The 24,475-nt window shown below is 39.4% G+C and overlaps 1 protein-coding gene across 6 annotated transcripts in view; it reads right to left on the bottom strand.

Moving 5' to 3' along the window:
• CHST8 (carbohydrate sulfotransferase 8) overlaps positions 1-24,475 on the bottom strand; it is a 265,642-nt gene that overhangs the window by 5,793 nt on the left and 235,374 nt on the right. For 5 of the 6 annotated variants that reach the window (XM_084644770.1, XM_084644771.1, XM_084644769.1 and 2 more), the window contains one exon: positions 838-875. The exons of the other annotated variant lie outside the window; for it this stretch is intronic. In XM_084644770.1, the coding sequence (XP_084500896.1) occupies positions 838-875 (38 nt within the window). The remainder of the gene's footprint in view (positions 1-837; positions 876-24,475) is intronic. 6 annotated transcript variants of the gene reach the window in all.

The following is a 24,475-nucleotide window of genomic DNA, read 5'->3' as shown; positions in this document are numbered from 1 at the left end:
TTGCTATTCTGTTGAGATACTTACCCTGATGTAAATGCATCAAACTTATATTGCAGTTGTCTTGTATATGTAAATGGCCAGCTGTTTTGTTGTATTTACTGCATATTGCTCTTTACTGAGTGATGTGGAAATCATATGAAGAAATCAGACTTATATTTGATAATTCGTACTTATTCCATGCTAGGGTACAGTCCTCCCCACAAAAAATCCAACACCCCACATTGCTGATGATGAATCTAAAACTAGCATTTCCACCATAAGCAAATGTCATAATTTGAATTGTGGACAAAATTCCTATTCACTCCCATTCGAAAGGTAAGTTGAACCTGCAGAGAAGGAGTGATATGAACTACATCTCACTAAGTTCCCCCTGGAATTTGGATACACAGCTGGCAAATTCAAGCATTCTTTCAAGTACTTGCATTCATCCCTTAAACTTTAAAGAAGTAAGAGATATAGTCACAGCTACTTTGAATGAACTAGTAGCCACTAGATGGCACACTTATACCAGTATTTTTCTTTCTAATATTCTAAGTACACTCAATCAATTCTTTTATGCAATAAAATTTCATACCAAATATGAATATGCAAATATCTTTCAAGTTTACAGTATCTTTTAGGAATATCTAGTCTAGCAAACAACCATAAAACTAAATTTTCATGGCTTACCAAATTTGTATTTTAATAAAAAATATTTGCACGCCAGGGAAAAGCTTTAATGCTTCATTCCTGTTTGATACTTCCAGTCTAATGGTTTGCTCTGAGCCTTCTCTCCCACATTCTGTATTGCAAATATGTCTTGCTCTATTTTCTTGCATTTTTTTCTGAAGAACTTACTTTTTTGGGTTGTTGGGGTCCCATGTTATATTTTATCCCTAAAGAAAGAAAAGGAAAATTACAATAATATTTGGTAAAAATACATGACATGCTTATCTTGCACCACTGAGATCAATAAGAGTTCTACCATTAACTAGAATGTGAGTAGGGGCAGTCCCTATTAGAACAATATTAAATAGACCTGCAATGTTTTATATCAATGTATAGCCCATAGTAATAATACTTAACTCTTTTATAGCTCTTATATCTGTAGAACTCAAAATGCTTTACAGAGTAGGTCAATATCATTATTCTCATGGGGATAATGGGAAAACTGAGGCAGAGGTGAAATCATACAATTATAGAAGATTAGGGTTGGAAGAGACCGCAGGAGGTCGTCTAATCCAACCCCCTGCTCAAAGCAGGACCAACCCCAACTAAATCATCCCAGCCAGAGTTTTGTCAAGCCAGGTCTTAAAAACCTCTAAGGATGGAGATTCCACCACATCCCTAGCTAACCCATTCCAGTGCTTCACCACCCTCCTAGTGAAATAGTTTTTCCTAATATCCAAACTAGACCTCTGCCACTGCAACTTGAGACCATTGCTCCTTGTTCTGTCATCTGCTACCACTGAGAACAGCCGAGCTCCATCCCCTTTGGAATCCCTTCAGGTAATTGAAGGCTGCTACCAAATCTCCCCTCACTCTTCTCTTCTGCAGACTAAATAAGCCCAGTTCCCTCAGCCTCTCCTCATAAATCTTCTGCCCCACCCCCTAATCATTTTTGTTGCCCCCCACTAGACTCTCTCCAATTTGTCCACATTCTTTCTGTAGTGGGGCCCCCAAAACTGGATGCAATACTCCAGATGTGGTCTCACCAGTGCCAAATAGAGGGGAATGATCCCTTCCCTCGATCTGCTGGCAATACTCCTACTAATGCAGCCCAGTATGCCGTTAGCCTTCTTGGCAGCAAGGGCACACTGTTGACTCATATCTAGCTTCTGGTCCACTGTAATCCCCAGGTCCTTTTCTGCAGAACTTCCATTTAGCCAGTCAGTCCCCTGCGTGTAGCAGTGCATGGGATTCTTCCATCCTAAGTGCAGGACTCTGCACTTGTCCTTGTTGAACCGCGTCAGATTTCTTTTGGCCTAATCCTCCAATTTGTCTAGGTCACTCTGGACCCTATCCCTACCCTCCAGCATATTTACTCTCCCCCCAGCTCAGTGTCATACATGAATTTGCTGAGGGTGCAATCCATCCCGTTGTCCAGATCATTAATGAAGATATTGAACAAAACCAGCCCGAGGACCAACCCCAGGGCACTCCGCTTGATACTGGCTGCCAACTAGACATCAAGCCGTTGATCACTACTCATTGAGCCCAACAATCTAGGACTTGCTCAAGGTCAGCAGGCCAGTTGCAGAACCAGGAATAGAACCCACATCTCCCGAATCCCAGGCCAGTGCCATACCCACTAGGCCAAAATATCATCTCATAAATGCCTGTCTTTAAGTTAACGAAAAATTGCTGTTAATTGTGCCCACTTTGATAGTTCTGAATGTTTACCAGTTGGCATGCATGCGTTGTCCTATAATCCCTTCCCTCTACTGTGTTATGTATATAGGAGGTAATATTTGTAGAGCATTTTGAACATACTATGGAAAGCACTTATCACTTTTACAAGTATTATGCCACATGCTCTTAGCTATTAAAGAGGGATCCAATCAGGAATATAATGATAAAGATGTGAGTGTCTCTTAAGACTAAGAGAACTTTGCAATTGCTTATAGTTTGTTGTATGAAGTGTTGTTGTAGCCATGTTGGCCCCCAGATATTAGAGAGCTGAGGTGGGGTGAAGTAATAGCTTTTATTGGGCAAACTTCTGCTTGTGAGAGAGACAAGCTTTTGAGCTTACATAGAACTCTTCTTCAGGTCTGGAAAATGTACTCAGCATCTGTACTTTGAGTACATTTTCCATACCTGAAGAAGAGCTCGGTATAAGCTCAAAAAGCTTTTCTCTCTCACCAACAGAAGTTTGCCCAATAAAAGATATTCCCTCACCCACCTTGTCTCGCTTATAATTTATGACCACTGTTGCAGTTAAGCTAAAGTGTATGCTATTGAAAACACTCTTTTGTTTTTGGAATCAGTTGAGATTTTTGGTGCATCTCTCTGGTTTGAATAGTGCCACTTGTCACTGTCAGTACTGACTAAAAAAGATTTCAGTTTAATTAATGGGGCTACATTACAAATCTGCAGCCGTTGACAAGGACAATTGCAGGTCAGCATACCGCTTTACCGTACCTTTGTACTACAAATTGAAGCACCACCGGAGAAGCTCAGTCCCATCAGATTAATTTTCATTACATCATTCAGGTTCTCATGAATACTGTGTGTGTTTAAAGTTATTCTATCAGTCCCCTGACTATATACCGCTTACATTAATGAGTTTCTTGCAGCTATAGCACCTGCTCCAACAAGCTGATCTTTGGCTTATTTTTTCAGAAGTATGAACAGATATTAAGGGTTGTTCCTATTTCTGTGTTGCTATGGCTATGCGTACATGTTCCATACCAGCAATTTGTTCGCAGAAGGCATGAGTTAATGTAGTACTATGCAGGAAGAGCATGAGACAATGCATACTATGTGTCTGATTCTGCCCCATTAAAGTCAAAGGGACTTTTGCCATTAACTTCAATGGGAGCAAGATCAGGAGGTGCCTTGTTTTTGATGAGATGCAAGTCCAAAGTCCCCTCTTACTCAGTTCTAATATAGTACCTGTTCAGCGGGAAGTGGAGATCTTAAGGGTTTTGTTTTTGTTTTTTTTACTCAGAAGAGTGGACACTAACTTGTGGAGTCCTGGCCAGGATTCTTAGGTAACAAAACTGTTCTGGTGCCCATGACTGAGCGATGTTGTTGAGTTTTTATTGGTGGCTATATTTGTTGATGAGGTCAGTGTAAAACAAACATTTAATCCATGGTTTTGTAAAATGCTATGGGATAGTGAGTATGAAAACTGCTATGCAAAGAGAGGCCTGGAATTCCAGAGTTCTAATCCACTTGTATAAGAAAATATGTTTTAACCCATACAGACATCATGGTAGTCATGATATCTGACTCTGAAGGCACAATTTTATACCATTTGAGCTAGACCTCTATTAGTTGCTTGGGCACCATCCTGTAGTGAACCCATAGACACTACTAATATATTTGCCTTTAGACTGGCAATAGTTGCTCAACTGTATAGATACAGCCTGTGGAATAGCACCTAGAGCTGTTCTCTCCAGAGACAGCCACTTGAGTACCCCTTTTGATCTCTGCTGCAGCTAAGCACAAGAGGTTGATATAGTCACACACATTAATCACCACATTTTACTGGCTCTGCATTGACTCCCTTTGTGGCCTTTGGCAAGTTTGTACCTCTGCCTCAGTTTCACCATCTGTAACCTAGGGTTAATAGCTACCTCCCTTAATTTTGAACGCCCTTGCTGTGGTAAGTAAGTAGCTCAGGATTAAAGTACTGTAAAGTGTTATAAATGGCAGATATTATTAAATCAGAATTTTTTTACCCTCTCTAACTCTCGTGCCCTATGGAGTGAATGAACCCTAGTCTGTTGATTCTTCTAATTACTCCTGTAAAATGGGTTTCCTGGTAGCGTAGATACAGGTTGAAACCTCCAGAAAGTTTGAATGTTCTTTTCCTTATCGGTTCGGAATGTTGTAATGAAATCCCTTTTGGGGGGTCAGAAATTGTATATATTGAATACTGAAAAGTCAAATGTTTAATTAAAAGAAATCCGTGGATTGGGTTAGGCAATTAGCTTGTTTTATATGGAGATGTTTGGTTACTCATGTATAATTGCCAACATGCATTTAGTAATTTCCTTGTGTAATAGCATCATTACAGGCAATAGTCCATTCAGAGTCACCAATATTATTCCTCTGCTTTATACTTCAGCTTTGGACTTCACTATTTTTAATATCAGATTCAGCTTGTTAAATCACTTCTCATCCTCTGTCACAGATACCAGAGATTTACTTTGGTTGTCAATACTGTCAACATGTATAGGCAAGAATTTACATATTTAAATATTTATCCTTGCATGAACTAGTTATGCCTACCAATGTAAGACAGGAGAGTGGTTGTGTAACCTACTTTCCTCCCTGAAATTATAAGATGTAATAACATCCAAGGGTGGTCTAACATTTTCAATGCCATGGGTCGGATGCTAGTTTTGGGGCAGTTCTGTGGGCCAAACACAGAAATATAATTCCCAATTCTAGAATTGGATCACTTTTTTTTTTAAAGGACTTATAAGCACACTTTCTCTCTGTATCCCGTCCCTGAGAGCCTTCAAGCTTGCCAAAATTGAAAACCAGACTAGTCAAGAGAACTTGGTCACTCACCAAAATGCAAACCAGTATTTAGACAGACTTGGATAAATTTTTTTAAAATTTCTTTTGCCAAGCTTGTAATGAAAGACTTAGGGAGGGGGTTTCAAAAGAGCCCTCTGAAGCACCTGGCATTGGCCACTGTTGGAAAACAGGATATTGGGCTCGATGGACCATTGGTCTGTCCCACTATGGCTGTTCTGTTGTTCTTATGGGCATAGTTTCAATGGTAGCAGAGATGGACCATTGCTGGGAGCCTTTGAAAATCCCTTTCATAACATATAATTACCTATTTAACTTTCCTGTAAAAAGTAGGGATCATTCTTGTACAAAAAGAGATGAAGGTATTATAAATGCTGTCTGAGCTATCTGTTCTTAAATTATAAAAGAAAAGGAATTAATGATGAGTAATGCACACTTTTATTGCTAACTACTTCAAAAGGTGGCTTGTTTTTTATTAGAGTGGATATCTTGTATTTTTGTGCTGTACTTCAGTTATTATGTCTAATAAAGAAATTCCATTAGCTGGAGGGAAGAATGTGTATCAGAACTGAGACTTCAATTATTGGTGCTAACATGTGGTCAGAACAACAGCGAAGAGTACATTCTGAATGGAAGATGTATGGTGGAGCTGGTTGCTAGTCTCTTGAATGTTTCTTGAGGCATATGACTTCTAAATTTTGTCTTTTCTCAGCTCTCTCTTTCACCAGCAGCAATCTGTCACACCAGATTTAAACCTACATGGAGAAAACCATTCTTAGGTGCAGTGAACTCAGCCAGTAAAAACACATTGCGCAGTTCTGTTCAACTAATCAGATCTAAGTTTAATGTGATGCTGCACCCATGGTATTTTTGGCACTGCTAGCTCCTAGATGGTAACCAAAATGGCAATGTAATGTACATTTGTGCCTAGGTTGGACACATGTACCAACTATATAACTGAAATCGGTTATGTTAAAGAATAATTATAAAATGTGGTGCCAGAAACCACAACGTCTTAGCAGCAAATAGATAAGTAGGAAATCAGATAGTGTTACTTCATTGTATGCACAACGCTTCTGTGGGTTCTCTTTTTCTGCATGAACTTGACCTTCAAAGACCCTGGATGGGCCTGACACTGATATCTCTGTTCTTGTTGTTTTTTATGATGCCCAGCTCCATTCAGTCTTCTCATATAACTGCTCCATTTCCCTTCTTGTCTCTCTTCTTCCAGGTGCCTCACACCTCCTCTTTTTCAAATCCCTCCTGGCTAGCCTTTTAACCCTGTTCTCTCCTCTGACACAGTACTGGGACTGGGCTTAAATAGAAGTTGATTTCACTTCTATATGTGTGCCCCTTAATGTGCGTCCATGAACAATGTTTGTTTGCTTTTTTTTTTAACTGCAATATCACTGCAAAGGGAGAGTATCAATTCTTATGCAATTACATAGTTGCAAAAATAGATACTTCAGAAGTGTTGTGAACATTTGTGCAAATATGTTCATGTCACCAATGACTTATTCAGTGACTCCAGACTGTTTTTATAATAGCTTGTCAACCAATCAGGCAGTGGGAATGATAACATATAACTGAAGTGGCCAATCACAGCACCAATAGCAAATTATGCTAGTGAATTTTCCAAACAATAGTTTTGTGAGTAGCATTCAGATTAAAATTTATTTGCATAAAAATATCGGCAAACAAATTTGAAAAATGTAACTCAGCTTGTGGACGATTTATTAACAGAAAAAGCGGTTAAACTTTTTGACTAAGTTGTTTGCTATGGATAGATTGTCCAGCCTGGTCTGCACCTAATCCTGTGCCTAATCTTTTATCATGTATAGTATATTGGAGTTAAATTGCAAGCTCTTTCAAGCAGGAAATGATTAAGTATTTGCAAAGTGCTGTTGCCATCTATGTTACTGCCACATATCTCATTCTAAATTAGAAATAATAAATTGTACATTTAAGAAAAAACTCCCTGTAAAAAGACAGACAAGATTTCTATTTTGAGATGATGGCCTAATCAATGTCATAAACTATATATATTTTTTGCCCTTCAGTAATTTCTTATCTCTAAAATGATGTCTTATTTGACAGTAACAAACCTTAATAGTCCTATCTCAGCCACATATACAGTCCCCAGTTTTAATACACAGAAAATTAATGAGATGAAGCAAGCAAGGTTTAATGAAAGTATAGAGTGCCTTGCATAAAGTTGCCATTGAGAAACAAGTGAATCTGTACAATGAATTTCTTGTTCTCAGAGAAGTTGCAAATACTCAGTGACATTTTCCATAGATGAGAACTTTCACAGTGAATGCTTTGAATAAAGTGCCTAGCTCCCTTGAAGAAGAGTCTAAGTTAGATATCTCTTGGTGTCAAAATCCTGAGCATATTCTTTACAGAGAGTCCTTGGGCAGTATATCCATCTGACCCTGCAGTGACTTAGTAGTTCATTTTAGTTTCAAACTAATTGATTTAATGGCAAAGATGTTGTAGTATTTATTTATGCTAATCTCTATGCATGGTAGTTATTACAGGGAAGACCTTGAGCTTCCTGATCTTTTAAGAACATTTATCTTGTTCTTCATATGAAATGTAGTCAAAGGCAAACCGTCACTATGCTGCCTTGTATTATATATAGCACCTTCTTATATTTGGTGACAGACTAATTATACACAAAGCAAAAATGACTCTGTGTCAACAGCAAAAGAGAGTGAATTATAAGAGAACTCATTTGTAATAAATGTTTTTTTTCCCCAGAAACTGCAGGATTAGATGGTGATAATAATTAATTCTACACTTCACTGCTACAATACTTACACAGTGATTTCTGCCCCCCGCTCTCCCCCCCCAGATCACAAAGTGCTGCACAAATATGGTTCATAGTTATTCCAGTTTTACAGATGGGAGGCAGGAGAGGTTACAAGCCAAACTTTCAAGTGTGGTCTGACTTTGGGTGGTCGTATTTTTGATTACCTTAATACTTAAGCTGGGCATCTTAAACTAGTCACCTAACAATTGAGGAACCCCAAATCAGTGGCCAGATTTTAGGCTGAAAACCTAAGACAAGGATCATGTAGAAGGTTGGTGTTAGAGTCTAGACTAGAAATCAGGTGTCCTGACTCCTACCTTGCGTTCAATCCTCAAGATCACAGCTGCCTGTCTACTAACTAGGTGCAGTTAGTTAATGTGAGTCTTGCATTTGGAGCACAACATTACAGACATTGTGCTTCTCTTTAGAATCATTAGATGCGATAGGTGCAATGACATGCTGCTCAAGCACTTGAATGATGCGCACATGCTGCATGTCAGACGTTGGTGGGATCCAGGTTGGAAACCCCTCCAGCAAGTCTGCCCCAGAAGCTGGCTCAGGATGGGATGGGACACAGCCGGACTGGAGATGCACTTTTCAGTGAGCTGCTACTTTCTGTAAGAACGCTGTGGAGTGGGAGGGAGGGTGGGAGTATTGCTGGCTCTCACCTGAGGTGACTGATGCTTCCAGTGTGGCCACTCCTGCCCTATGACCCCGGAGGTGAATCTGGCCTGATGCCTTGCAATGACACTTCCACTTCTGTGGCAGTCTTAATGTTTCTCTGCATATAATTAGCTGGTCCTTTCTAGAATTTAACAACCATCTGATCTCTATTAGCTTAACATCCGACAGCTCCTTCATTTGTGCCTTCCCCACCTCTCAATATTCATTCTTCCATTCCTCCCATTCGCTCCCTTTATCTTTCTCTGAAGGGTCCTCGGCTTCCGGCCTCAAGCTCTTCATGATCCAGTGTTTTCACAGTACAATGGAAACTGAACACATTAACATTCCTGTAATCAAGGTGTGTGTATTTTATTAACTCCATTAGTTGGTATGCCTGAAGTGGTGCCAGCTGAAGTTTTGTTATCTTCTTACTGTTCTTGGAGCTGTCAGTGCTGAAAACGTCTTACACAACAGACAAAATCTTACTGGGATATTTCACATTCTGCAGAGAGATGTCAAGAACAAAATCTGACACAAATTGCATTTCTTCTAATAAGGAACCACACTAGTTAAAAATTAGTTATAGAAAACAATTTCTTTGCTTTGTTTTTAAATAGAAAACATGTTAAACTATTTTCACTATTTTACTTCTTTGTATTTCTCTTTTTGGATAATCACAATAGACTAAGTCAGTTTCATTTTTTGGCCGTCATGCCCTTTCACAATACTGCAATGTTTGGATTGCAAACGCTACATGGGAGTGAATTTTTTGTCTTTCATTTAGAAATTATTGATTCCTCTGGAATGTAATTCATGGAAACATTTTTATTTAAATTTTGTAGAAGCTTTTTTCTTAAACCTCAATTTTAAATTTCATTTGTTTATTCAGTCTTGATTTACATGGCTTTATTTTTGACGCCCTCACTCAGAAATGGTGTGGATTGTTTCAGATGTTTCACAATGCATGGTTTCACAATACATTACTACTTTCACTGCCCAAAAAGGTACACGTGATAGCTAATCTTTCCCATACCCACAGTATACTCACATATAAATCAAGGGGCCTGATTTTTGACTCCACCCCACTGACTCAAAGAGGCTGGAAACACAGCAGATCTGGTCAGCTGGGAATTTCCTCTGCAGACATGGATAGAGTTAAGGACAGGGGCATGAACAGGACATCTCTGGCTATTTCCAAACCTCCAGAATAGCTTTTGGATGCTATAAGTAGTCAGGCATGACTTGCAGCAGCCTTGTTCTACGGATGATCTAAGTTATGATTAATGATGGACTGGGGAACGGCAATGCCATGAATGTCTAAGAAGTAGGGCTGTCGATTAATCACAGTTAACTCATGCAATTAACTCAAAAAAATTAATCGCACCTTTAATCGCACTGTTAAACAATACAATACCAATTGAAATGTACTAAATATTTTTGATTTTTTTCTACATTTTTATATATATTGCATTCTGTGCTGTAATTGAAATCAAAGTGTATATTATTTTTTATTATAAATATTTGCACTGTAAAAATGATAAACAAATGAAATAGTATTTTTCAATTGACCTCATACAAGTACAGTAGTGCAATCTCTGTTGTGTAAGTGCAACTTACAAATGTAGATTTTTTTTTGTTACATAACTGCACTCAAAAAGAACAATGTAGAACCTTAGAGCTTACAAGTCCACTCAGTCCTACTACTTGTTCAGCCAATCTCTAAGACAAACAAGTTTGTTTACATTTATGAGAGATAATGCTGCCCACTTCTTATTTACAGTGTCACCTGAAAGTGAGAACAGGTGTTTGCATGGCACTTTTGTAGCCGGCATTGCAAGGTATTTACGTGCCAAATATGCTAAACATTCATATGCCCCTATGCTTTGGCCACCATTCCAGAGAATATGCTTCCATGCTGATGATGCTCTTTAAAAAAATAATGCATTAATTAAATTTGTGACTGAACTCCTTGGGGAGAATTGTATGTCTCCCACACTGTTTTACCCGCATTCTGCCATATATTTCATGTTATAGCAGTCTTGGATGATTACTCAGCACATATTGTTTGTTTTAAGGACACTTTCATTGCAGATTTGACAAAGCACAATCTTTGAGATTTCTAAAGATAGTACAGCACTTGGCCCAAGGTTTAAGAATCTGAAGTGCCTTCCAAAATTTGAGCGGGACAAGGTGTGGCGCATGCTTTCAGAAGTCTGAAAAGAGCAACACACCGATGCAGAAACTACATAACCCAAACCACCAAAAAAGAAAATTAACCTTCTGCTGGTGACATCTGACTCGGATAATGAAAAGGAACATGCGTCGGTCTGCACTGCTTTATATCGTTATCGAGCAGAACCTGTTAATAACATGCACACGTCCTCTGGAATGGTGGTTGAAGCATGAAGATACATATGAATCTTTAGCGCATCTGGCACATGAATATCTTGTGATGCCGGCTAAAAACAGTGCCATGAGAATACCTGTTCTCACTTTCAGGTGAGAGACGGGCAGCATTGTCTCCTGCAAATGTAAACAAACTTGTTTGTCTGAGCAATTGGCTGAACAAGAAGTAGGATTGAGTGGACTTGTAGGTTCTAAAGTTTTACACTGTTTTGTTTTTGAATGAAGTTATTTTATGTACATAATTCTACACTTGTAAGTTCAACTTTCATGATAAAGAGATTACACTACATTACACTACTTGTATTAGGTGAATTGAAAAATATTTCTTTAGTTTTTTACAGTGCAACTATTTGTAATCACAAATAAAGTGAGCACTGTACACTTTGTATTCTGTGTGGTAACTGAAATCAATATATTTGAAAATGTAGAAAATATCCAAAACTATTTTAATAATTGGTATTCTTTTATTGTTTAACAGTGTGATTAATCACAATTATTGTTTTAATCACATGATTAATCACTATTAATTTTTTTAATCGCTTGACAGCCCTACTAAGAAGGGTGAAGATTGTGGCTGATCAATTTAGCAGAGTAATTGGCCTGTGAGAGCCCACTTGTTTTAAAATGGGAAGGGGAGGGATCAGTGTGTAGCTAAAAGCACAAAACATCGTGTCCTCTGCGTTCCTGGCTCTTCCATGTACTGTAAAAATGTGGAGATTGTCCTATCTCTTGGGTTTGTGTAGCCTGAATTTACTAAAGCTTGGAAGGTATTTTTAAATGGAAGGCTCTATTAAAATGCAAAGTAGTATTTATTGCATTCAAAAGAAATCAGTTCTCCAGTTAACCTCCTCCTGTTTGACTAACAAACCAGCTTGGTGATGCATACACTACCAAGCTTATGCTGGATGCTTATTTGGACTCAAGAGAATGCAAATTTGTGCATGTTGCTCTTGCCTGGCACAAAATTTACTGTTCACTTACTGTTACACTATCTCCATTACACCCATTTTTCAACAGATGTGCCACCACTTCACTACCAATAAACTTAGTCCTATGTATACCCAAAGGGCTAACAAGAGCCTCCATTCAAAAATACAGTTGGATCTGAGGTATTGCTTTGCTAAAAAAGCAAGATAAGGAGGGAGATGTACACCAATATACCTGAGCTCCAAGACTCTGCGTAAAGTACTATTTATACTGAGAGAGTGCCAAGGAGTTCGTCGTGGATGAGAATCCCATTGTGCTAGGCACCATACAGACACATAACAAAAATGTTCCCTTCCACCCAAAAGCTTGCAATTTAAGTATAAGACAACAGCTGGATACAGATAGACAGATGAGGGAGCACAAAGAAACAATGAGACAATATTGATCATCAGGAGAGATAGCTGCCTCATCACATCATCTGCCTAATCATTGTCAATTTTTTTGTAGGTATCATGCCAAAGGAATGCTTTAAGGAGAGATCTGAAGGACAATGACATGGTTTTCCTCAACTGTTTTCTGGAGGGGAGTTTCTTGGTATCATAGGAGGGTTGGGTCTTGTTCATTCTATGATGAATGAACTAGTCTCACTTCTCACCACCCACACATCCACCTTCCTTCCCAGTGCATCTTGCCAGTGGTTCTGAAAATTGGTTAGCCCCCTCTGAGTTATGAAAATGGGCACTACTTTTTTTTCCTTGTGACTTTAATTATTTTTAGAAATGGCCCCAAACATGCACTTGTTTCCAATTCTTCCTTCCCAAACATAGCTGTACTTTGCAAATGGGTCATCTCTAACTGTATTGTATGGAAAAACCAAAAATAAAAAAAGGCAAAGGAAACTCAAAATGCTTACTGTGGAAGCATGTTATGAATATTTTTGGAAAAGCTATATTTGTCCCCACTAGCTGCTATAGTGAAGTTATCAAATTGATATAGTTTGTTGCTGTTACTGAAGATGACATTTCCAGAGTCAGCAGGAACCTGGGAAATAATAAAGCTCCAATTTCTATAAAAACCAACTTGTGGATACTGTTCCTCCAAACACTGATACTGAGGGCAGTTTATTTTTTTATTTAAATCCCATATACATATATCTTTAATTTCCATTTTCTGAGTGGTTTCCCTGCATTGTTCTCCACACTACCCAAAATAATTCATTAAGAATCCATGAGAGAAATATTTCCCCCCACCCATTAAGAAATGGTTGTTTTCCATGTTGAAAACGATTACATTAATAGTTAAGCAGAATTACAGACACTAAGGTATAATGCAAGCATATACCAATGATAATAAATAAGATACAAAATACTTTGATGTGCCCTAATGTACTGCAGCTCTCATCTAGTGTTGTTTTCCTTCAGAGTAAGTTATTTAAATGTTTCCTATTTATCAACTGAATAAAGAAAGCTACTGAAGGGTATATATTCTGTTTTTTTACTAATCCTCATGGAGATTTTTTTTTATTGCATTCATGCTGTGAGAAACTGGGGAAGAGATTTTAAAGACTGGTTAGCATTTACTTAACATGGAATAGTGAAATGTTAGCACTTGCTACTGTCATGCCAATTTACAGCCTGCAGAAGTAGGTGGTATATTATTGGAAGGGATTTTGAATACAGGCACCAAAGAAATGCTGAATAAATTCCAAGAGGCAATAGTGAAGGGGGATGTCGTATTTCATGTTCAGAACATATGCTTTAATTATGCTGGCCTTTTAGTACCTAACTAATCATTAAGAATGACTGGCCCAGTGCACTTTAAGGGCCAGATTCTCAATGGTGTAAGTTGGTGTAACTTCATTGAAATCAATGGATTAATTTATACCAATTAAAGCTCTGACTCTCACAATGAGAATCACCCCAGCATGGAGGGCCTCTGCAAAGCCCATTGTTCAGCCAATGCTTTGCATTTTCTCTCTAGGATGCAGGGAGCCATACAAGGGGGTTTGTGCCTCTTGTGGACTTGCATTGGACCCATATGGGCAGGCATTGGGTCTGAGATGGATAACTGAAAGTGTGATTATAGATCAGGTGACCTGGAGGCAGTGTCTGCAGTCCACAGGTTGGAATAGTGGCAATGGAGGATCTGCACTGCAGTATGGTGTGTGTACTCTAGCCAATTAAAGTACAATTCCTCTGGCTTACAGTGACTGAAATGACATTGCAGCTTAATGAAGCATGGGAGTTTTTGGTCAGGAGTACAGTACCTGGGGAAAGTAATGCTATTCTGAAGGGCATACAAAAATAATTGAGACACCAGGTTAATCCATTAAAAGAGCATGAAAAATTTACAAATGAAGAAAGAAAAGGAGGACTTGTGGCACCTTAGAGACTAACCAATTTATTAGAGCATAAGCTTTCGTGAGCTACAGCTCACTTCCTCAGATGCATATCGTGGAAACTGCAGCAGGCTTTATATATACACAGAGAATATGAAACAATACCTATTCCCACCCCACTGTCCTGCTGGTAATAGCTTATCTAAAGTGATTTCCAGCACAAATCCAGGTTTTCTCACCCTCCACCCCCCCACACAAATTCACTCTCCTGCTGGTGATAGCCCATCCAAAGTGACAACTCTTTACACAATGTGCATGACAATCAAGCTGGGCTATTTCCTGCATAAATCCAGGTTCTCACATCCCCCCCACCCCCATACACACACAAACTCACTCTCCTGCTGGTAATAGCTCATCCAAACTGACCACTCTTCAAGTTAAAATCCAAGTTAAACCAGAACATCTGGGGGGGGGGGTAGGAAAAAACAAGAGGAAACAGGCTACCTTGCATAATGACTTAGCCACTCCAAGTCTCTATTTAAGCCTAAATTGATAGTATCCAATTTGCAAATGAATTCCAATTCAGCAGTTTCTCGCTGGAGTCTGGATTTGAAGTTTTTTTGTTTTAAGATAGCGACCTTCATGTCTGTGATCGCGTGACCAGAGAGATTGAAGTGTTCTCCGACTGGTTTATGAATGTTATAATTCTTGACATCTGATTTGTGTCCATTTATTCTTTTACGTAGAGACTGTCCAGTTTGACCAATGTACATGGCAGAGGGGCATTGCTGGCACATGATGGCATATATCACATTGGTGGATGTGCAGGTGAACGAGCCTCTGATAGTGTGGCTGATGTTATTAGGCCCTGTGATGGTGTCCCCTGAATAGATATGTGGGCACAGTTGGCAACGGGCTTTGTTGCAAGGATAAGTTCCTGGGTTAGTGGTTCTGTTGTGTGGTATTTGACCAAGAAATGCATTTTTCTGCAAATAGCCTATTCACCCCCTGAATTTGCTGAGCTCTACTACTGAGTCTGACTCTAGGCTTCCTCTCTGAGCTAAGAGCACTTCATTTTACTCCTCATCAGGGGATCACATGACTCTATCCTCCCTCCCCACCTCTAAAGCTGGTCTGAAAACCTTCCCTGAACTACCTGTTCTCCAACGAGACATGCCTTGGAATGGTATTGGCCTCAGGCTCCCACTGCCCTTAAAAGTGACAGATTACCCTGTTATAGGGAGTCTTGGGTATGCAAGGACCACTGGTCCAGTTAGTGCTGCTTCTCACTGCTGGTGCCCGAGTGTGATGATCAGAACTGTACACAGTGGTTTCAGAGAAGCATGGAAAGGCAGCAGGGTGCAGTGATCCCCTGAGTTCTACGTGCAGCTTTGCCGAGGGCTTATTCTGTGGCCTTAGACAAATCACTTCCTATCTGTGTCTCACTTTACTGGTTAGAAAAATGGGGATAATACTTACTCCTTTTGTAAAGTGCACTTAACAAACTCCTAACCATGTAGAGCTTACCTAGTTTCCAGTTTCACTACCAGCATTAAGCTCAGATCATTGTTTGTTAAAAGGCCCCATAGCCTGTGGATTGTCTTTTGGTCATGTGAAACTCCTGTGTGTGTTTAAAATTTTCTTTCATGTGTTTCTACACACATTCAGGTGGAAGTGGTTATTTCAACTACATTTTGCTTTGCATTTTGTGGGTTCAGTGGAACCTCAGATTCAAAGCAAAAGAGAGAGGGCAGCAAACTCATATGGATCAAAACAAAAGAAAATGATGCTAGGAATCACGGCCAAATGAAAGCCTCATGTATTACAGATCTGGAGTAACTTTGGCCAGCTATAACTCCTGAATGCACGAATTCTACTCATCTCACAAAATGACTTAAGCTGTATTCAAACCTTGTAATAAAATATATAGTAAGACATCCTGTCTCTTGCACTCTAAACAGACAAGATAGGGCCAACTTTTTGGAGAAGGGACTGAATGGAGAGTGCCTAGCACAATGGGGCCCTGATCTCAGTTTGAATCTCTGTTATGTTAATAAAAAAAGACATGAACTATTGTGCTTGTGACGGGTAATAACCCCATGTTCTAAAATATCCCAAACGCATTGACTCCATTCTACACACTTGCAATCTTTAAAATTTTCTTGATAACCAATAAAGAGGAGGAAAGTACATAATACCTTTTTCGTGCAAACTTAATGGATTTAATACAAGAAGCTGCTGCTTGCAAATTTATTATGAGGAAGGTAGCACTACTTGTTTGCTTTGTCTTCTCTGAGCTAGTTAGGCATCCTAATTAGGAAGTGACATTTTCTGCACTTAATTTATATTCAATAAGAATTCTTCAAAGAAAGCAGAAAAGCCAAATCTGTGCTGTTGCATTTCCCATTCCTCCTATGGACCTATCCATGGGAATATCATTAATTAGCGTCATTAGCTTTCAGGCACTGTCAGCAGTTACTTGCAATTTCTACTTAGCACCTTTCAGTTATTCTCCATTGTCACATTGAATATTTGCATGAAGGCAGCCTTCATACACAGCCTGACTTTGACAAGGACGCTAGACTTTGTTCAGTTTTATTAAAAAATAAAAGCTGAGGTTTAAAAATATAACACTGCATTTATAATTAGTCACCTGCAGGAATGATCTCGGTAGCCAAAAGAACTGTAATGAATTTCAGTGCAGTGCTATCTGCGATTCTTGCATGCAGCAGGGAAACAGTCACCCAAAATAATGCAGCTAGTGTCCAGACCATTTCGGGAAATTGGATACACAGTACATTACATGAAGCTACCGTGCTTTATTTCTGCCTAATGCAGCAGAAAATGTCTGGGCTACTTTCATGTGGCTCCACTATTGAAGACACTATTTTCCTTTCCAGAAGAAGAGAGATTGAAAGAGAGGAGAAAGCAGCAAGTAACACTCATTGGGTGTTGGTAAAAATGCAGCTTTATGCAGTGTGTTCTGGAACACTTTTTTCCTCCCCCCAGTGGATATAAATAATCATAGGGTACTGTCCATGTTGGTAGCTGCCTACATATGTTTAGTGGTAGTTCAAGAAAAGTACAGTATAGCACACTTGGGAAGAGAGGTATAAAGATCCTCAGCTGGTGTAAATTGGTGCAACTTCACTGAAGTCAAGTAAACTACGCTCATTTACTACAGCTGAGAATCTAGCCCTTTGTCTTTGTCTCCAAAATCCTGCTTTCTTTGCTCTACACCCTCCCTGTATTAGTGACCACCTCTCCTTTTTCCTCCCTCCAACTTTGGCTACACTCAGTGGGGATGCTTTAGCTGACAGGTTTGAAATCATGACGGTCAGTGAAAGGCTCTCGTCAGCAGGGATAGTGTTGTTAGGGAGTGATCTGTCATTGTGTTATCCTGGTGTGCTTTATGTGGCTTCAACTGCATTATTTATCTTCTAAAAGATGAAGACTAAATCACCACATTCTCCTGCCTGCAGCTTCTAGACAGGGAGGCTATATCTATGGTACTTCCTCCAGCTCTCCACCGAACCTCAAATTTCATCACCTTTTAGAGCATGATGAAAGATACTTTAAATGGATGTTGCCTCAAGAAATATGTCAAAGGTACCCAACATGGCTATCTGGAAAACATCCCAGTGCCGCCCGATCACTGCAACAAATGTGCAGAAAGGAGGGGCAGAAGAGAATTCTTCCCTCTGGAGGTAACTGATATAGCTTTAATCTGGTGAAGTGCCTAGATGCTACTGTGATGGGCACTTTAAAAATGTCATACACTAATGGGAAGGGGAGCAAAGCCAAAGAGCAACCTAAGGAAAGTGACCTTGAGCCCTATGAATAAAATATGAAAGGTGAAGAGAATGACGGAGATTAGTCTAAGTCAAGGTTATAGTTAGAGAGAACATGAGGCCATGAACAGAGAACAAGTAAACAGGGTCATGCCTCTTCCTGACAAAACAGTGCCAGCAGGAAAAATAAAGAGTCAGATATTGTTATTGCGAGTTGGGGTCACCAGGCATATCAGCAGGCAGTTCTCCGTCAGCAAGGTGGCAATTTCCTGCCTCAACAATATCAGCACCTTGTGTGTTTGTACTTTTTACCCTGCCATGTCCGTGTCAGTAGAAAACTGGTAGACACCTGGAAACCCAAGCTTTAAAATTAACTAGAGGACATTATCTCTCTCCCACCTACCTACGCATTCAGGAGAATGTTTGGGGTAGAAAAAAGGTAAATAAGGGTTTTTTAAAGAAAAAGAAAAAGGCTATTGCATGTATGTGGATTAGACAGAGGCAGCTACATTAGGGCAGATGGAGTCCACTTTGGTGTGGCTCCCTGGGAAAGTCAACCATTGAGTCTAGGGGACAGAAGAATCCCACAAGAATTTGGGGAAAATGGACTTCCCTTGCTATAACCGGGCTATCAAAAGAAGGGATGGGGGGGAGTCAAAATCACCAAAACTCTGCCTGGGATAAATTTCTCCATCAACCTACCTAGAAGCATGTGTTAGGATTGCTTGCTCTCCTTCAGATATTGCCAACCTCCACTGGCTTTCGAAAGCAGAAAGCTGGATTGTTATGCAATCTGAGGTTTTCTGTTCTCAGAATCCCCATTCTTACTAGGGGATGACAACCTATTCAGCACTGAAAGGTGACATTTTCTATGCAAACCTATCTGAAATTGGATGAGAGTTGAAGGCTTTCAATACTTTACAGGATTAGATACTGTATTAAATTGAGCTGTAAAAGATGGGGCCTCATTGCTCATGCTGTGGTATATGCTATACTTCACTCTATGCTCCAACTCCCTTAGCTGTATCTTCCTCAGTGATGGTGACTAACATTGAAAACTCATTGGGGTAGCATGTAAAATCTGTGGGAAGGTCGCTTTCTAGACAGGGTGTCATCCTACCAGCTGCTGAATTCCTCCTGTTGGGAAAATGGCAGTTGAAGGCACTCAGCACTTCACAGGAGATGAGAGGCTCAACACCATGCAGGTTCAGGTGCTTGAGGAGCATTTGGCTTGAGTTTAAGGAAGTATATATCATGTGACCTTACAGCCCCATGTAAGACCATTTCCGTTAATGTGAGATAGGCAAGACTTTGCTGTACTATCTTCTGCTCAGTGGACTGTGATCACTATCCCAAATAATGGTTGCCAGTGACGCTTTTTAAAGTAAACTTTTGGGTGTCTGCATCTTTTTGCTTCAATAAGTCCATGCTACAGGTATGCGAGAGCATTGGAGTAACCGTGAAAGGGATCATAGATCTCAAACTGCCTACAGATCCTTTCATCACTGAACTATCTGACAAGGAAGAATATGCATAGTCATTCAGTACTGTTTATTTGTATCTGCTGGGTGAAAGTCTGTATTTTCCAAAAGGACCTACTATTCATCAGTGAACCGGGGTGCTGGAACAATTTTTATAGTGGGGTGCTGAGAGCCATTGAACCAAACTGTGAATCCTATATATGACGGAAACCACTTCAAGCCAGTGGGTATGGCAGCTCCCCTAGTTCTAGCACCTATGTCAGTGAAAAGATGTTTGGCCAAGGGGAAAACCAAAGCGTCCACAAACTAGAGTAGAGGTCTCAAACACGCGGCCTGCAGAGTTATTTCCTGCAGCCCACCATAGGTGCTGACTCCCCCAGCAGTCAAGCTCCGCTCCCTCCCCAACCTCCCTCCTCCCGAGCACACCACGTCCCCTCTCCTTTGCCTACCTCCCAGTGCTTAGGACTTTCCAGAAGGGAGGGGGAAGGAGCGGGGATGCGGCGCGCTCAGCGGGGGAGGCAGAGAAGAGGCAGGGCCGGAGTGTGGATTTGGGGAAGGGGGTGGAATGGGGGCAGGGAAGGGTGGGAAGAGGCAGGGCAGGGGTGGGACCTCATGGACTAGATGAGCAGTCTGAGGTATGAAGTTCAGCATGTATGATTCTTTGCTCTGATTCTTTGCTCTGCTCTTTGTATGATTCTTTGCATTCTGGGAAGAATGTTTGTTAAAAGTGGCAACGTATTTTGTATGAATAGTTACTTTTAAAAGTTCCTGCCATTACAGCTATGTTGATAGACTGTTAGTGTAGATCATCATCAGTGTTACTGACCACATAAGGAACAGTTACAGGTGTTTATATTTTATTAAAACCCCTCTTCGCATTACCGTTTTTAAAAAGTTAATACATTGACTTTTAATAGCATACTATATTCCTCTTCATTTTTTTGACTTTTGACTGTACTTTTGTATTGTTGCATGAAAAGGTTTCAGTGATGCAGCCCTCGGGCCAATGTACTAGTCCTCATGTGGCCCTCGTGGTGATTTGAGTTTGAGATCCCTGAACTAGAGAGTCACAAATGCTTGAAACATCAGGAAAAGAAGTCAGGATTCTACAAAGTAATAGAAACAAGCAAAAGTAATAACTACCATAATAAAAGGTGGTGTCCTTTCACTTGTGGGAAGAATGAAACAGATTTATAATAGGAGATGCTTTAAATGTAGGGAGTAGTACAGTGGCATCAAGTCACACAAATGTGGTTTTACATTAGAAATGGGTATAAATTGCAAAATTCAGATCTGCAATGTGAACTTTTTTTGGTGGGGTGTCAGTTCTGGAATTTTATTTGCCCATTTATTTATATTAAGGTTTTTGTTGAGTTTTTCCTTACAATATAAACATAATAAAAAAATAACATTACAAAGATAAGGCCTGCTCTGTTCAATCTGAGTTCAGATACCAAATACCACGAATTCTGTGAGTGTTTGGATATTGTAGAAGAATCCATCGATGACGGCATATATGAGAGAGAGAGAGAGTGAATGTGTGTGTGTGTGTGTGTGTGTGAATAAGTATCTGTGAAGACTAGTTTGTTGTCTGAAATGTCATGCTGAACATAATGTGTCAGCCTTTCCACATACCAAGTGCTCATTTGGCTGATTATTATGCAGTGTGTGTGAGGATCAACAGCGTCAAACTAGGCAGGCTTATTTTGTGGAGGTTCATGCAAACATTTTCTTCATTTGTTTACATCCCATGAGTTTGTGAAACTCACTTCAAACTGTGGCGTTTCACTGAGTTTTGTTATGTGAAACTCTGTAAATCCATGCGGTTTTCTTCTAGTTATGGTAACACGTTAATCCAAACTAACTCAAAACTTTGTTTGAAAGTTTTGCAAAACATGGCAAGCTGTTTACTTAACCAAGCTGTGTTCTGAATTTGTAACAAAGCCCCAAACAGGTAATTTTCACATGCTTTACGGTTTCATTGTGAACATTTTGTGGAGATTCCAATGAACCTTGCAGAGGGTGATGTGCACAACTACCTGAGAACTCCATCATCCAGGAATACCATTTATTAGAATGGTCTAGGAATTTTTCATGTTTTTCTGTTGGAAAATGCCAATGCATAGAAATGGAAACTTTTGTACAGAAAAATATTTGTTTCAATAAAACTTCTATTAGGAAAGTTTCTCAGGTTCAGAACGGATTTTCTTGTGAGCACACAAGAGAGAGAAACCTATTTACCCAGAATAGTTGATAGCCCAATGGTTAGAAAACTTCCCTGGGACATAGGAAGCCGTGGTTCAAGACTTGGGTTTTCTATGTCCAAGGGGAGTCCTCTAACCACCAGGCAATTGAATTTTCTGTGGTGGTTCTCTTTATGAAAAATTTAATTCTAATGCAGAGTGAAAAAAAAACTTCAAAACCTGGAAATATTTTTTGGAAGAGTTCTTGTTCTGCAGCCAGCCCTAGTAATTTACTTGCTGTAGGAAAGTCTTACAGAAGTTTCATTGCCCAAATGAAAGGATCTGGCCTCTCTGCTAAATTCTCATGGCTTATGCCCGTGGCTGCAGGTTTTGTTTAGTTCAATATTAATTGTTTACTAGCTCATAGCTTGTCTTTCTGCTGGCACCCCTACCAAACCATTCATCTCAGTGACAAGCATAAGACTAGGTAGCAAACTCTGAATAAATATGTTGGTCAAGTCATATGAAAAATAGGCCCATTTACATCTGGACACTCCAGCATACTAGATTTCTTTTCTATTTAAACCTATAGTATAGATATCCACGTAGTGAATATCTGGATTACATTTTCTGCATATTAAATTAATGATAACTTTCCATACAAGTAGGGAAAAATCTATAATCAGTGTTTTAGGCTGGGATTTTCATAGGATGTAATTGTCGATTTATTTTTTGTTTAAATTCATAAAACTGCAATCTAGGGCTGTAGTAACCAGACAATTATAAACAAATATACATAGATCTCAGATCAAAAAGACCTGGACCTCCATGGAGAATCCTGGTCTAGCCTTCCTGGTGCCCCTATCCAGAAAAGCCTATCAATCTCAATAAACCATGCAGCCTGCCCCCAAGGCTGCCAAATTCAGGCTCTGTCAGACAAAAAGGAGAAGCAAATTCCAGAGTAGAGGGATCCTTCACTGAGAACACCCTACTACCAAACCAGTCCTATTAAGACCGGGAACCCAATGGCTCAAATGAATGAACTACCATGATATCAAAGGGGAAGAGATGTATGCTCTGTAAGGCAGCTCAGACCATATAACTTAATAGGTTACACTCAAAATCAACACCTTTCACTTCAACCAGAAACCAATGTCTAGCTAAATTATTGTTGGTTAATAATAATTATTAGTTAGGAGTTCAACATATACTTCACTAGCTGAGAGATTAAGCTGCTTGTTTTAATGTCAACAAAATTTCAGAAAACGATAAGGTTTCTATTTTAACACGGAGAGGTACTCAGATTTCACTGTCATTGCAATGATCATAAATGATCATTTGAGTTCAGAGGGATGTTATGGGTGCTTCCTTAGAAGTTCATTAACATTCTGTATGTGCTGAACATCAGTTAATGGACATCTAAAGCAAAGTGTTGCCACTTTGTATTATATTACAGCTCAGATATTCTTCTGAGGCATTCAATTTATAACTGTAGATATTTTCTAAAACATGAAACACTCCATTAGCTGACTGTATATTTTACACAAAGTAATTCAATATTGCTAAAACTGTTTCCTGATGTATCTGCCTGAATGTTGATTAAAACTTCAGGGCTGAAGCAGAAAGCTGTGTGCATCCAAGACTCCACCAATATAGCCACTTCTCATTGGCTAATTGGAGACTTACCTGACATCCCGTATGGATGAGGTAAAAGTGTCAACAGACTCATGGGACCAAGTTATGAGCTAGGCACAAAGAGATGCATTGAAGTCTGTGATAGTTGTGCAAAAGTGCACCAGGCATCCACATTGGAATTTGTTTTGCAAAGTTTTGTGTGAAATTATTTCCTACTTCTTTCTACTTCTAAATCACTGCTCATGATTTTGATGTGCTTTGCCCTTATTTTGCAACTCCAACCCCCTACAAGTAGAATGCCCATTGACTTTAATGCGTGTCTTGCAACAATTGACTTCTTAAGTTCTCATTGCAAATACATCTAGGTTAGAGGCTGTGTAAACAATAGATGTGACTTACTTTAAATGCTGCAGGAGGAATTTAACAGTAGATTTAACTGCAGCAGATGAACTTGTTTATTTGTATCTTTAATGTTTCTTCACTGACATACATCAATTAGGTTTATTGATGAATATTTTCTCCAACTAGTTTAGGTAATACAGTGCCTTCAGACTCCTGATTTCTTGTTTTGCTCCTTTGGTCAAGATAATTTCTGTCTTTAAAGTTGTTACTCTGCTGCAGCTGCAAGTCAATATTAAATTTAAAGTGGATATTATTTTTCAGAAGCAAACATTTTACTGTTTGCAAACCAAATTTTACTCCCTTTCATGTAGCAATTGATACTCTACAGCTCTTCACTTGATGACTGAGATCCTTAAAAAATGTATTTTGCTCACAATTAATAAATGAAACATATAATGACTGTAGTCATAGCTATCTAGACAGTCGCTCCTCCAAGGGTCAGATGTGGAAGTATAATTTAAAAAAAATATTTTTGGTATGGTGGTGTAGCTTTTAATATTTAAACAATAATTATTTGACTCCTCTTTGCTCTCCTTCATGGCCTAATCCTGCACTATGGGAACCTTGCCATTGACTTCAGTAGGATCAGACCCTTCATGAGCAAGTAGTAATGGTAACATGATGTTGCAAGGAATGATCACCTT

Source organism: Lepidochelys olivacea, assembly GCF_965140295.1.
Source record: "Lepidochelys olivacea isolate rLepOli2 genome assembly, chromosome: 12".
Classification (NCBI taxonomy): domain Eukaryota; kingdom Metazoa; phylum Chordata; order Testudines; family Cheloniidae; genus Lepidochelys; species Lepidochelys olivacea.
The sequence above is the reverse complement of the archived record's forward strand: the minus strand, read 5'-3'. Positions and strand labels throughout refer to the sequence as shown.